This window comes from Pezoporus occidentalis, unplaced genomic scaffold, assembly GCF_034315485.1.
Source record: "Pezoporus occidentalis ecotype Australia unplaced genomic scaffold, CSIRO_AGI_Poc_V1 ctg72, whole genome shotgun sequence".
NCBI classification, from domain to species: domain Eukaryota; kingdom Metazoa; phylum Chordata; class Aves; order Psittaciformes; family Psittacidae; genus Pezoporus; species Pezoporus occidentalis.
Window position 1 is genome coordinate 3,324,744 of NW_026916072.1, and position 15,468 is coordinate 3,340,211.

Below are 15,468 nucleotides of genomic sequence, written 5' to 3' on the forward strand. Positions count from 1 at the left end.
GCTCTAGTGGAAGGGGTCCCTGCCCGTGGCAGGGGTTGGAGCTGGAGGAGCTTTAAGGTCCCTTCCAACACAAACCAGGCTGGGGCTGTGCCTGGGATGGTGGTCCCAGCACACCGGACCCATTTCTCCTTCTTCCTTCATCCTCATTGCAGCAGCTGACCCACAGTGAAACACCCTCCAGCACCATGGTGGGAGATGACGCAGCCCCTTCTTATCAGATGGGGCTGCTAGAAAAAACATGAGGGTATATAGAAGTAATAAAGGGAGCAAAGCCACACAGAAAGGTTTGTATGGAGCACATTACCCTCCTTCCCCCTGTGCTGGGAGAAATCATGGCAGAAATAAGAGCCAAGAGGTTTCTTGTTGGTTTGGCATCTCCCTTCCCAGCCAGGCCCAGCACCACCGCTGCAGGGGATGTGTCTGTGGGATATCAGCTAACGAAAGAACTGGGATTTATGACCTAATCTTGCTGGAGGAGGTAACTCAGTCACTGGACCTAATGTTTCCCATGGCCACTGGTGTTCAGCTGAGAGTGAAAGATGTACAAACAGCAGCTGAAGGGCTTCCACACTCCACAAACATTAACTGATGGTGGAATACTCCCTCCTCTGCATCCCCTGCAAAGCCTCCTGTCTGTAAGCACCGTGCCATGCTCAAATCCTGGCCTAAAGCCAGTGATGGGTCCCTCTCTGGTTACCAAAGTGTTTATAATCATTCATTGTTGTAGAAAAACATGGTGTGAAGAATATACAAGCATTTGTTCCCAATGCAGAGCAAATAAAGGAAGGGAGCTCAGATGTGCTGGTTGTGGTATCCCGGTATTTGAAAACAGGCTAAGTCTTCCCCAGAGCTTTTCAAGAGCAACAGTAATTATGGGAGGGGGGGTGGAACTGGATGATCTTAAGGTCCTTTCCAACCCCAACTACTCTATGATTCTATGATAGAGAATTTGCTCTTCGATTTCTATCTCTTATCAGTGTATAGAAAACTGTGAGCACCTGAGAGCTGCTGAATCGATGCCCACTTCCCACCGCAGACAACCTGGGGGAACAGCAGCACTGGCTACAGCTGATTTGGGAGTGTAAGACCCCGCTGCCAGTACTATTGACCATTTACATGACGGGCAAACCCTGGGAGCTCGGGCCACGTTTTGTCATCTCATCTGGATGGTGCTGGGCTCGTGCCGGAGCTCGGATGATAAGAAATGCTGCTTTTCTATCATTTCAGACGCAGGTACCTGCTGAAAAGCAGAGCAGAACTGACAGCCTCATTTCCTGGCCCCCAATGAAGCAAATGCAGAAGGCATGTAAAGAAGAAACACCAGATACAGCAGAGCTGCATATTTTGGTCATCTTGAGCACAACAAGTAGTTATTCCTTACAAACACTGGCATACCTCAAAGCTGAGCAGTCGTCCTTTAAGGCTGTGCACTGAAATACCCGAGAGAGGCAGAAAGCAAAGCATTACTTTTGAATTTAAGGCACTTGTTGCCCCTTTGCTCCTGTCAACAGTGGATATTCACACAGCTGAGTGCTTCCCAGACCTCACCTGGGCACACCAGGCTGGAGCAGCGTTGACTTTGTCAGTGCACCTTCTATTACTGCACCACGTAAATGCAAAGTAAGACAGTGACTAGCTGTTCACTACAGATGTATTTGGTTTTCAGTAAACACCCCCTAACCTGCTGGAAAACAAATACATCAAAGAGTCCACTTGAAACGTGCGTTTGGAAAGCCGTGCTTGGGATCTTTTAACTGAAATCTGCCCGTAGCACAGAATCCAAATGGGGAGAATTGATGGGGTTTGCTGTGTTCATTATTAAAAAGAAAACAAAAGCACATTACTCGTCAAAGCTGCGTCCTTGGCAATGGGAGCTGGGGAACAGTGTTTCATAAAGGCATCTCCCAGCCTTTGATACGCTCAGTGGAAACCTTTTAGGTTTCCTTTTAGGCAGCTTGAGAGAGAAGCAGAGATGCCCTCAGATTCCAGCTCCAGCGACGTTCCCTGTTCTGAGGATGCAGCTGAGGAGATGGACTCGGTCAAGGGGCTCCTGCCAAGGCGCTCTGTAAAAGGAGGAGTTTCTGTGTTGAGAACGGGAGCATCAGCAAAGCCCTTGCTGGACACCGGAGCATGGCACGGGCAGGGGCTCCCTGACAAAGCCGCCCATGAATGCTCTTGGTTAAAGCCGCTCAGCTGGCTCCGGAGCCTCTGTTCCCCATGAAAGCAGCACCTGCCAGCGCCGAGGATCCCATTCTTCACTAGCAGTTCAGCTGGTTCAGAAGGGAGCTGTGAGGCAGATGAACAATTTATGCTGAGTGGGATCCGTGGCGAAGTCGCAGCTACTTCAGTGAATACAAGCATCTTTGTAACAGTGCCCAGATGGTTCAGGAGCCGGTCCCATTCTTTTGAAAAGCGCCGTTGTTGTTCTGGGCTCTGCATCACGCCTCCCAACAACGTGCGGGCTCAGCCCACCCTCCCGCGAGCTGCACAACCCAGGCTCCCCACAGGCAGCCCACACAGGCCAAGTCCCTGCCACCATTTTTCCCAGTGGAATAACGTCCTCTCCAGGATGTCGCCCGCTATCCCTGCCCCACTGCCGCAGCACCACTGCCTGCAACAGCCTGTTCCCACTCAGTCCTTAGCATTAATTGGACACTGTGATTAATTGCTTCTTTTGTACCAAGATAACCAAGCCTCTGCGGTCCCTCCAAGAGCAGGGTGGCTGTGGGGTGTGTCCTGAGGGGCAGACCCAGAGTATCCAGCCCACTGGGGATGGGGGAAAGCCTCATCTCCTGTTACCCATCACAGAGATAATCTCTGGATTGTGTGGTCCCAAAGAAAAGCACCAGGATCCCAGCCCCTCACGCCACGGTGCGGCTCCCCATAGCGAGGATGGTGTGTCAGGGGTATGAGAGTCCAGAAAAGTGGAGCTGGGAAGAGGTTTGCTGGTGCAGGAGAGGATGCTGCCCCCTGAGACGGGGGCACTGGTGGGAAGGGAGCCTGCGCTGCCCAGGGAAAGGAGAGGAATGTGGCTTTGTAAACAGGCTTTCTGGCTGGGAAGCAGGGAATGAGCAAGATTGGAGCAGATACAATACAGGGACGAGTCAGCTGCAGAGTTGGAGCCTGAGGCTGGGGCTCATGAAGGGAGGACAGGGGCTGCCAGAAGGGATGAACGTGAGCCTCCAGGCAAAGCCAAGAGGGCACAGCAGGGCGAGGGCCCGTGGTGCCACCGGTTAGACATGAGGCAGGGTAACGTGGACCTCAGTGTGTGTCTGATCCGGTATTTGTCAGCGTGCGTGGAGCAGGGTGGTGGTGGGAGCACTGCTGAACCCCTCAGTGGGGCAGGGATGGCCACAGATGGGAGTGAGACACCCATGGCCAGGGGCAGAGCTCTGCAGTCCTGCTGGCTGCGCTCCCATCCATCCCTGGTCACTGCTGGCACCACCACCAGGTGTTCCACGTCTCCAGAGCAGCACTAGCTGCATCCCAGCAGTGGGCTCACTTTTAGAGCCCATTTTACCCAATAACCAGGGATTTTAAAGTTTCCTTCTGAGCGAACGAGCACTAAGAAAGAAGCTCGTGCCCTGGGGACCCGCCCGCTGGCAGCTGACCCCTGTGTGGGAATTCCAAGCTCTGCGTCGCGGGGGAGACCGAGGCACTGCCCCCCACCAGCCCCGCTGCCCCCCCCCCGGCCCGGGTGCGGGGCAGCCCCTCTGCGGGCGCAGGGTGCGGGTGCGGGGGGGGGGGGGTCCTCCCGCAGCGGAGCCCCTCGGGGTGTCCCCGGGGAGCCCCGCTCCGCTCCCACCCCCGCACCCTCCCTCCCCTCCGCGCCAGCGAAGCCCCCTCCCTCCCGCTCGGGGCTGCCCGCGGAGGCGGCGGGGCCGCGCCGCCCGTGCCGCATTGGTTTGCGGCGGAGCCCGTCACGGCCGCGGCGCCGAGATTGGCCCCCCCCGGGCCTGCCTCCTCCCGCCCGCCGAGCGCCGCGGCCCGGGCACGGGCACTGCGCTCCGCTCCGCGCTGCTCCGCGCCGCTCGGCCCGCAGCGGGGACAGGGCAGGGCCGGACCGAGGCGGGCGCGGGGTACGGGGGGTGGGGGGGGCGGGCCCCGCCGCTCCGCACCGCTCCGCACCGCTCCGCACCGCACCGCGCCGCGCCGGCAGCGGGGATGTGAGCGGAGGCTCCGCGGCAGCGCCCGCCGCCCGGCTCGGGAAGATGCTGAGCAGGTGGATGAGTGGCAGCAGCAGGAACCTGGACCGCGAGTACAACTGCACCGTGCGGCTGCTGGACGACAGCGAGTACACCTGCACCATCCAGGTCAGCGGCGGCGCGGGGAGGGACGGCCCCGCACCGGGGGGGGCCCCGGCGGACAAAGGGAGCGGCGGTGGGGGGCCCGGTCCTGCCCCGCCGCCGCGAACAAAGGCAGCCCCCGCTCCCGCAGCTCCGCCAGGGACCGGAGCGTGGTTGCGGGAGCGGAACCCCGGGGCTGAGCCCCCCCCAGAGCGGTGGAGTGCGGGGATGGCGCGGGGAGCCGCCCGCCCTCCCCGGAGAGCAGCGGAGCGGGGGCAGCCCCGGCGCGGTGCTTCCCCCCCTCAGCCGGCTGCATGGAGGGGAGGAGGAGGAGGAGGAGGACTTCGGTGCGAAGTAAAGTGCCCCCGGGCAGGGATGCACCGGGGGTGCCCTGAGCTGGGGTGGGCGCTCCCCGGCCCCCGCCGCCCCCGGTAGCGCCTGGCTCTGCTCTAAGGAGCGGTTGGGCTCCGTAACGGTGCAGAGCGGCGGGAACGGGGCTCATCGACCGGGATCGGGAGCAGGACCGGGACCCGGGGCCGCCTCCCGCCCGGTCGCTGCCGTTCGCTGCCGGGGACCGTGGCTCGGCGCGCAGGGACCGTGGGATGTGGGATTCCTATAACCCGGCAAACCGCGCTCCCCGCCTCCGCGGCAGTGACGGGGCCTCGGTGGCGGAGAGGAGCGCCCGGGCTCCGGCCGGTCCCGGCGCTGCAGCCCCTGCGGGTACCGCCGCCGGTACCGGCTGCCTTCAGCCCGGCCCGTGGCAGCGGAGGGTCCAGGGCAGAGTTTTGGGTGAAGGCGACTCGCGCGGCACCGGCAGCAGCAGGTCCCGTCCCGTGTGGCCCCCCCAGCCCCGCGGCCCCCGTTGCATCCTGTCCCGCGGCTGCGGAGCGGTCGCGCCGGTGCGGTGACACGCTCCAAGCACTTGTGCCTGGGAACCGTGACCGGATGGTGCGGGGGGGGGGGACAGGACGGGGGGGGGGAAGAGGGGGCTGGATGGGACCGGCTTTTTTGCTTAAATAGCCCAAAATGGGTAAATACGATGATTTGGGCAAGTGATGGCGGGGGGCGAGAGGGGGGTGGTGGCCAAAGCCGCAAGTCCCCCTTCACCTCCCCTTGGGCTGTAAAGTGTGACCCGGTAGGTACCTGTAACGGCGACCGGCCTTATTCTGCGTGAGGAAAACTCATTAACCTCTCAGAGGCTGCTTTTAGTACAAATTAACCAGAAACCCGTAATTTGGAAGGGAAAGTGTGGGCAATGCAGTTAAGAAAAATCTGGATTTTCTGTCCTTAAGATAATTTTCCAAGGAGCTGTCGTCATCTTGTGTGTCTTTCTTTCTCTTTAAGAGAAAATACTACTTGAGCACGTATTTCAGTGCCTTCTTTTATGTTCAGCGCAGTAAACAGTGAATGCTGCTGTAGAGCGTGCATGGCCCAAGGTACAATGGAGCACCCTCACAAGCAAGGTTACCTCACTTAAATATTTGTTTTCTATTCCTGCCCTATGAGGCAAGTATTTATAGTCTGTGCAGAATTAAAGTGTACCGAGGAGGAATGGATGATGTGGTGGCAAGTGAGAAAAGCCGTCACGGCGCAGGCTGCGAGCGGTGAATGAGTTTTGAAGGTCATTCCCTCACGAGCGCAGATATTCCACGTCTTGCTGGGATCCGTCGGGTTTCCTCTGCCGGGCTCTTCCTACGCCTGTTGTGCCTAATTTATGTCTTCCTATTTTTACTTGCATATGGGGAAGCTGTCCTGGCGCCCGGCGTGGGCTGTGGGCTCAGCACCCTCCATCGCGGTGCCCACCGGAGCCAAGCTGCTCGCTGGGGTTTGTAACGTGTAATTTGGCTGCTGCACCCATGGGCTTGTCCCGCTCGCCCCAGCAGTGCATGGGGACGTGGATGGGCTTCACACCCCCTGGCGTGTGGCGGGTCTGATGGGTCATCTGGCTTCTCCATTGATGGGGAAAGGAAAGGAGATCTTGAGGCAGAGCTGGTTCCGAGAGGTTTTATTTCTGTTTCACATAATGGCACTGGTTAAACCTTCCAACAGAGTTAACCTCTGGCTGTGCTTGATAAAGGCGTGTGAGTAGGGGCTCCGTGCTGCTGGGTAACACCTGAATATTCCCTTTCTAACTAAAGCCTTCTTAACGGATTACCCCAAGTTTCCTTTGGTGACATTCCCATGTTCCTTGTCTGGATGACAAGGATGACTCTTTTGCCCTCATTTTCACTCCCCAGCAGCCCATCAAGCAGGCAGAGGAGCATGGGGAGCTTGTCTATGGGTCGGGGATGCTGGTGGGGAGGCGAAGCTGCTGCAGGCAGTGGAATAGCTGGCAACTCCATACGTGGTTTTATTGTTGGGGTTTTTTTGCTGGTTTAGGGAGGACGTCGTCCCAGCATCTGCCCCTGCTGGGTTCCGAGGGACGGTCCGGGTGAACAGGGCTGCAGGTCTCAGCTGCTTGCTGGGACTCAGGGGCAACTGCCTGAACATGAAGCTGTTGGGCTTGCTTGACTCAGAAAAGCTGATATGTTAACAGTGTGACATGCCACAGAGGCACTTCTTAAAGCAGTACAGGTGGTAGTTTGGTGCTGGGGACCCTGTTCCCATAGGTGCCACCTCTGTGGGGAGCAGCTTGGCTGGAAACAGCACCTTCCCAAAGGTGTTTTGTTCCATCTCCAGGGCGAGGGGCTGGTCTGGCAGTGTATTAACTTTGTGTTTACCTCCATGTTCTCCGTGTCACCAAACAGAAGCTGGCTTTGAGAAGTGGCGATGCTCTGTGCTGATGCTCTGTGCTGATGCTCTGTGCTGATGCTCTGGGTTGATGCTCTGGGTTGATGCTCTGGGCTGATGCTCTGTGCTGATGCTCTGTGCTGGTGCTCTGTGCTGATGCTCTGTGCTGATGCTCTGGGCTGATGCTCTGGGTTGATGCTCTGGGCTGATGCTCTGTGCTGGTGCTCTGGGTTGATGCTCTGGGCTGATGCTCTGGGTTGATGCTCTGGGTTGATGCTCTGGGCTGATGCTCTGGGTTGATGCTCTGGGCTGATGCTCTGGGCTGATGCTCTGGGTTGATGCTCTGGGTTGATGCTCTGGGCTGATGCTCTGGGTTGATGCTCTGGGTTGATGCTCTGGGCTGATGCTCTGGGTTGATGCTCTGGGTTGATGCTCTGTGCTGATGCTCTGTGCTGGTGCTCTGTGCTGATGCTCTGTGCTGGTGCTCTGTGCTGGTGCTCTGTGCTGTTGCTCTGTGCTGATGCTCTGGGTTGATGCTCTGGGCTGATGCTCTGGGTTGATGCTCTGGGCTGATGCTCTGTGCTGGTGCTCTGTGCTGATGCTCTGTGCTGGTGCTCTGTGCTGGTGCTCTGTGCTGTTGCTCTGTGCTGATGCTCTGGGCTGATGCTCTGGGTTGATGCTCTGGGCTGATGCTCTGGGTTGATGCTCTGTGCTGATGCTCCGCTGCAGCTTCACTCTGACTAAGCTGCTTGTCTGAGGAAATGTTTGAGATTCTTTGCTGTGGTGTCAGTGGTGATGGAAGAGCCTTGAAATAACAAATGATTTGCCCTCGCTGGGTGCAGCAAGCATTTTCCTGAAGGAACAGTTCTGTTTCAAACCCCAGTAGCACTACATGGACGTGGAGACGTGAGAAAAACACAGAAATGCAGTTTCTTGGGTTCAGAGTGTAAGAACTTTCTTGCATAATACAGTAAATAAATGAAAACAAGCTCTTGACTGCGCTCTTGGGCAAACCCCACATTCCCACATGAAGCACAAAGTTCATTAGGAGGCCTGACAGGACCATTAATAACAGGCCGTCAACACAAAGGGGAGCCGTGGGTCTTGCAGCGCTGGGTACTGAAGGTTATTTGTTCATTATGTTTTCATCTTCCGAGAGTTTCCAACCCCTTTTCCCAGGAATCAGGTTAGCAGATCACTGCTCATGCCGTGGGTCTCCTATCTGAAGGCCTGAGCCCGGGTGATGGGTTCTGTGCTGGAGGTTGCTCCCTGTTGCTGAGAGCACTGAATCCATGAGGCTTTGTGCTGGGAAGTTTCCCTGCTCCCAAAGGCTCTTTCTGCAGCCTGAACCCGGGTGTGGGGCAGGGGCTGATGCCAAACCAAAAGCTTGGCAGAAGGTGGATTTTGGGTCTGAGGCCACGGGTCCATGCAGCAGGTGGGGCCCTTGGAGCATCGCCTGCTCTTGTGGTCCAGCACTGGTGGGGCTCCAGCAGAGCCACTGCAGCACGGTCAGTGTGATGTAGTGGGAAGTCCATCAGCAGACTCTCTGGGCTGCAGGGTCTCACGGCAGCCTGCAGGCCCAGGGGCGGTGGGCACCAGACACCACATTTCCTCGCCTGCTTCCCTGTGGATTATTCAGATGGTTTTGTTTATGTGTACTTGCAGCAGACACCTATTGCTCTTGTTAGATCTCTGTGGAGCTGTGCGCTCTCACGGCAGCATCCTTCCTCCCTGCTCCAGCATTTACCTGTGTACGGTTGGAAACACAAACTGCCTGAAAGCACAGGAAGACAAAGTAACAAAGCTGAGAGCTTCTTGGGTTTCACCTCCTTTTCCCCTTTAAATTCAATTCCAAGTATATAATTTTAAATACAAAGGATACAGAAGGCAGCTGAGGAAAGCACCCACTAAATGTCCGCTGAAAAACTAGTGACATACTCTCATTTTAATGGGAGGCGGAAACACAAGTTGTTACGGAGACCCACTGAAAAGGATTCTAGTGCTGCTATTTCAGCTGAAATGTCTATTTTCTGTTAACCTTTCTTACGTTTGACAACGTTACCCGCTGTGAAACTGCCAGCTATCCCCGTCAAGAGCCGGCTTCCTGAAGGAACTGCTTTGCTTATCACTTTCCCATCTCATAAGGCGTTGAAGACAAATACAGATACAGACAGACAGCTGCCGCTGGAGGAAGGTGTGTGCAGCAGCAGCCTGAGGGAGAAATTCTCTGCTCCTGCCACGTGAAACCTGGGTAACGCACAGGAGGAGGAGGCTTTTTTGAGGTCCCTGGGGAATACTGGGAGTGCCTTGAGCAGCCCACTTTGCATTCCGACGGAGCTCGGGAGATGGTGGATACAGTTGTGATGACCACGGCCACGTTCCGGCAATGCTGAGCCTCTTGTGATGCTTCGGTTTGCCCTGTGCAAGCCTAGAGGCACCAAAAGTGCCCACGGTCCCTCCCTGTGGGTGCACCTGGCAGATCTGTTTTCAGGGCTCGGGGCAGGGCAGGAGATGGTTTCTCTCCTCCATCATCCCCACGGGGTGTTGTCATTCAGGGATCTGTGTGCGTGTGGAATTCCAGCCCGCAGCCCAGCCCCTGCCCGGTGAGCATCTTGGACAAAACCATGGGTTTAAGCCTTGCAGTCAAATTCCGCATGTCCCCAGCCACCAGCACCCGCCTCCTACTCCAAGGAGCCAGCCTCTCATTGTGTGTGTTGTGGGACATTGACAGGGAGCTCTTGCAGCTGAAGGTGGCTGTTAAATGTCATTACAGCGGTTTCCCTGCTAGACAGGAGGGCGAGTGCTGCCTTTTGCGTGCGGGAGCCCTGGGGAAGGAGAGGAAGGGTGCCGAGGTCTGGAGCGGCTGCACCTGAGCCCCAGCTCGCCGGCGGTGGGTGGGTATGTGACGGTCGCGTGTGAGCCTTCCTCCCGTTGCTCCATGGCACGGATCTTACACTGCTCTGGTTTTCCCCGGGTGAGAGGAGCGGGGGTCCGGCGGTTTCGAACGGAGCCTGCGGGGCTGGGGCTGCTGGGGCAGTTCTCCGGCGCATGGGGCAGGCGCTGGGGTGTCTCTTGTGGAATTCGGGCCGAGACTGAAGTCAAGATCTGAAGAAACGCCGGCTCGTTTTGCCTGGCGAGGGCCAGTGCAGCGGGAATGGGGGAGCTGGGCTTCGGGTGCAGCACAGCGAGATTTTCTAGGGAAAACCAGGATTTCTGTAACTGCCGGGCACGGATCTGGCGCAGTCCTGGGGAGCACTTGGCACTTTGTCCGTCCTGTATCATCGTTTTAAAGATACAGACTGTACCACGCCCTTAATTGCACTTTGGCAATGACCACGCATGTAGATTGCCCTCGCTGGTAAGCACTGCTCCCGTGTGCAGAGGTGCTTTGGCAGCTGACATCTCCTGGGGAATGCAGTTTGCTCTGCGCACACACAAAATGCAGGATGCCATCGGGCATCCTCTGCCTTGTCCTGTGTAGGGTGAAACGCAGTGAAGTCTTATTTTGCTCGATGCAGTCAGCAGCTGTCTCTCCAGATACACATCAGAGAGTCACAGGATGGACTGGGTTGAAAGGGACCTTAAAGATCATCTAGGTCCTGGTGCCAGCTTTCCAGAACCCCTTTGTAGGGCAGAGCCCTGTTTTAAGCCACGGGATCTTTTAGGTGCACTGAGGATCAACTTTGTGCTTCCATTAGTGGATGCTCCCAGTTCTCCTCATGGAAACTGTGTGTGTGTGTGTTCTCCTGAATTGCTCAGTCTTTGGTCCTGCCCGGGAAAGTGGATGTAAATGGGAATTGCAGGCAAGGAGCAGCCAGAAAAGCCTGCCTGGGTTTGGAGGGTGCGCTCCCATTGTGCAGCTTAGGGAATACATGCCGAAGAGGCCCGCGCGCTGCAGAGCTCGGGGCCGTGCTCTGGCTGTGCCACCAGGATTTGAACATCCTCACGGTAACCTATTTTCTTTAGATGCTTCGAGCTGGAGCCTCCGCCTGCTCCCGGCCGGGCTGCGGTCCCGCCGGAGCTGAGCACACGCCAAGACCCATTTTCTGTCCCTGGGAGAGGCAGCTCTCTGCATCCAGCATCTCATCGGAAATTCAAGGCTTGCACAGATCCCGGTCTTCCTTAGCTGGCGGTGAAGAAGGAGGCTCCGGACTCCGGAGCGTGGGGGAGAGCTCGTGCTGCTCGGGAGCTGCGGGAGGGAGGGAAAGCAGGCAGGGCAGCACTCGCCAGGCACCGCACATTCACGAGGCATTTTAATAGGTGATAATGAACGAAGGCTCAGTGGCCTTGGGAGACCTCGGTTCGTTAATGCTGGGTGTCAAAACGTGATCAATGCTCCAGCTGGAAATAGACTATTTTGGCTGCATAACGTCTGTAACCAACAGCTTTAATTATAGTGGCGTATCTGTCATATCGGTGAGGCTTTTCTATTTCTCAGAGGATTTATAGCAGGGCTGTTTCAGATCTCCTTGGCTTTTAGCTTGGCACATAAGCCGGGATCCCAAAGGAAATATCCATCTCGTTGCCTATATGGAATTTTTCTTTAATAAAACAAAAGGCAAAAATTGATATAGCCATTCTGGAGCTAGAGAGAGATCTCAGGAGCATAGATTAGGGAGTTTATAAAGCTTGTGACTATACATTATCTATACACTTAGCTCTTCGGATGGATGGGGAAAAAAGCTGGAATCCAATACAGTTACATTTGAAAACTAGACAATAAACATGCTGAGCAGGTACTTCCCGTGATCGATTTAACTCTCATTAGAGGTGCACTATATAGCCTGCTGACGAATATTTCTGGCTTGCAAACAACAATGGCTTTCCAAAGGAAATGTAAAGAGAACAGAATGTCTTTGGGATCTGAAGGCCTGGAGCTCCTGTGGCCATTGGAAGTGGAGAAGGGAATGTGGTAGAAAACACAACAGCAGAAGGCTCGGGTGGGAGATGCTGGTGAGAGGATCAGGGCAGTGGGGGTGCGATGGGTGTTGGAGTATTCCCCACTGTGCCAGGCCCTCCTGTTCCAGCCATACAGGGATCCTGCGGGACAGCTTTTGGAGCCCAGCCTCAGTGCCTGCCCTTGCGCTGGTACCATTGGACCTCCCTCCAAAGGCAGCTCTCTAGGACCATGCTTCTGCTTAAATCCCAGCCTGGTTTGTGTTGGAAGGGACCTTAAAGCCCATCCAGCTCCAACCCCTGCCATGGGCAGGGACTCCTTCCACTGGAGCAGCTTGCTCCGAGCCCCTGTGCCCAACCTGGCCTTGTTGCTGGGCTGTCCTTCAGTCTGAAGGTTCTTCTCCTGGTCCAAAATGGAGTTTTCTGTCTTCTGGTCCAGATCCTCGTCACTACTGTCCTGCTTTTCTTTCACCTGAGTGGGAGCTTGCTTGTCCTTAACAGTGCTTTGGTGCTGGTTGGGTACAGGGTCCCCCAGCTTCACATCTGGGCTTTGTTCTAGGCATAAGTAAGTGCAAATGCAGAATTAATCCCGACTGATTACGGTGCCTTAAATAACAATGACAGTGATTTCCCTCTGCCCTGAGGGGATGCTTCCCACTGTCAGCCCCGGCAAAGTCGTGCCCCCCCCCCCCCCCATCCCGTGAAATAAACCCACAACTAACAGGGCTTGGGGGACAGAAATCAGGCTGAGGCTTTCCTTAGTAACCCCCGGTACCGGAGAGCGCTCCCATTTCTGTAGGACTCTTTAGTTAAAGTGGCATTTTGCGTCGAGGATGCCATTGAGTGGGTCAGGGAATGATGTCCGAGGCATTTTGAGGTGGTTTGGTTGCGGATGCTGTGTCCTCAGCCAGCTCTGCTGGGCCTGGCCAGAGGTGTTGTTCAGACGTGGTTAATCTCTGTGCCCATGAGCTGATGCTGATGAGCCCTGTCACATCCTGTCAGTGTCCTGGGGCTGCCGGGGGAAACACTGGAAGCTGTGGGTTCAGCAGGGTCCTGCTCCACCTCCCGAGCTGCAAACCCGGGATAACAGCTCGTCCTTGCGCCGTCCAGGTTCCTCTGAGGACACGCTGGTGAGAGGCTGGATGCAGGGAGTGCATGGAGAGGGCCATGGAGGATTGGCTTGGCAGGGTGCTTGGGTTCATGGATTTGCCGGGGCCGGTGCCATGAGCAGAGAGGACGATTTCACTGTACAGGGTTGGTGTTGCTTCGCACCGCAGGTTGCACACAGAGGAGCAGCAGAGCAGGCTGCAGCAGAGCTCTGCTTGTCCCAGCACAGGGACCCACCGTGTCTTCAACCCCGTGCCCGCCCGCGGCCCTCACAGCTGCACTGTTTCTGAGGAGGAGGTGATCCACTCTTGGGTGCAAGGAAGTGCAAACCCCAGCAGCAGTGAGCAGGTCCCCACGGGGATAACTGCGAGGGGGCAGCAGCGCCCAAGCACCGCTGGCACTGAGGACAGCGCGGGGAGGAGCAGGACCCGGCTGCAGCCCGGGGCAGGGCTCGTCCCCCGGGGGCCCCACCGCCGGAAGGCTTCTCAGATCGAGCTGCATCTCAGTTGAGGTTCCTGCATCGCTGGGTGAAGGGGTTGTGCCAGGGGAGCGCATTGATAACGCAGAGCGTGAGCGATTGAACCTCGTGCACTCGGAAAAGGCACTTCCAGTTCGCTCTGTCTTTCTGCTCAGCCCCTGGAAGGGAGCAGGAGGAGATGTGTTCTCTGAGCCTCATCTCTGTGCTGGTGTTCCCTCGTGAGCCCCTGGGTGTGCGAAGGCACCGTGCCCCGAGCAGGGACCGCACCGGGGGCTCCCGCATCCCAGCAGAGCCCAATGCCTGGCACAGGCGGCTGGGAGAGCCCGTGATGGGAGCTGGGATCCATGCCTGCTTCTCTGTTACAGCGAATGGAGCTCTGCTTGGCTTGATTTCGAGTCACAGTTCAGATTCCCCGGGATGGGTGTGAATGTTGAGCCCCAGGTCCATAGAATGGGCCGCTTTTCCCAGGGCTCAGATGCAGCAGCCAGAAAGCTTCCTCAGGTATGAGGGTGCTGGTGTTTCCCTTGCTGAGCCAGCACCAGCGCTGGATCTTAACTGAAATTATGGGCTGTGCTTTTAACCATTCCTCTTAGCCCAGGATTTCCCATTCCCTCCACATGTCTGCTTCTCCCCTGCAGACAATTGCCATCTTCAGCTGGTAGTGGCTTGGTGATCGTGGGGAGATAAATGCTTGGATGAGGAGGTGAGATGAGCTGGGCTGCAGTTTTACACCCTGTGCAGTTTCCAGGAGATGGTATAAGAGTAAGAAGCAGCCCAGAATGGCTCAGCATTGGTTTCTGCACGGCCTTGGGAAGCCATAAATCATCCTGGAAGCAGTGACTGCACGGTGACCCCATGGACACAGCCTAATTGTCTGGGTTTGCTTTGTTCCATGGATCTCACCACAGGGAGGAGAAAAGCCAATGCCTTGGTGCAGCTGGTGGGGTTGGGATTGCCATGGGAACAGAGGATCAGGGATGCTGGTGAGTGGGGGACCAGCATCGCCTGGGAGATGTCCTCATCCCCACTGCCCTGCCCCTGCTTCAGACACATCGTGCTGGAGCTTCACGTCCAGCCCCGGGATGTGACAACATGGAGCTGAAACCCACTGGGGTTAGTCCAGATCCAGCCTTGTCCCAGCTGCTGGGCTATGGGGACTTCTCCAAGGGGCTCCTTCTGTCTGCCACCATGGGCCTTGGCGTCGGTGATGGAGAGTGGACTGTTGGACTTCACCCTGATGGATGCCCTGGGATGCCCACATCGTGCTGGCAGTACTGAAATGTCAATGCAGATCTCATTCCTGGTATTTCTTCAGTGCCTGGGCAAAGGAAATATGGTGCCATTTTGCTGGTGTGTTCTTCCAAGTGAGCAAGCTGGCATGGAATAGCACACGGAGCAAGCAGGAGAGGGTGAGCGCTGGTGGCAGGCTGGCTTTTAGGTACCTTTGGGAAAATGAAATCCTCTGATAAACTGCAGGAGCCAGAAAAGACTGTTCTGAATGCACTTGATTCTTCTCTAAGTACTGCAGTTATCCTGGCCTCTAATCAGGGTGTCAGACACAGTGAGAGCACCAGGGTAAAAATATGATGCTTTTGCCTGGATGGCATCCGCTGCCAAGGGAAGGGCTGAGAGGACCAATGGAGCTCGGTATAAGGTTAGCAACAGATTCACTCAAGCTCTTAAAACATTTATGGTGTTGTAATCCACACACATCTTAAGCATATCTGACATCATCCTACACTGCTCTTGTATCTGTCATTACTTATGGAGAGGCTCCAGAGAGCATCACTGTACGGCTGGTAGGAGGTAGCTGCAGGTAGCCAAGCATTGCGTGTGTGTTTTTATAGCTGGGATTTAGGAAGGAGTCATAAAGTCTGTTCCTAGAGAGCTCTTGATAGCGAGGAGGGGCCTTGTGCAGCACTCGCGAAGGTGCCTGAGTGCCCCTGCGGTTGATGGGGCTGGGATGCAGAT

General features: G+C 56.3%; 1 protein-coding gene across 2 annotated transcripts in view; it reads left to right on the forward strand.

Moving 5' to 3' along the window:
* Positions 1-4,041: 4,041 nt before the first annotated feature.
* FRMD5 (FERM domain containing 5) overlaps positions 4,042-15,468 on the forward strand; it is a 66,146-nt gene continuing 54,719 nt past the window's right edge. The window contains exon 1 of one of the 2 annotated variants that reach the window (XM_062642705.1): positions 4,042-4,313. In XM_062642705.1, coding sequence (XP_062498689.1) covers positions 4,212-4,313 — 102 coding nt within the window. In that variant the 5' untranslated portion in view covers positions 4,042-4,211. The remainder of the gene's footprint in view (positions 4,314-15,468) is intronic. The other variant, XM_062642703.1, reaches the window with a different exon arrangement.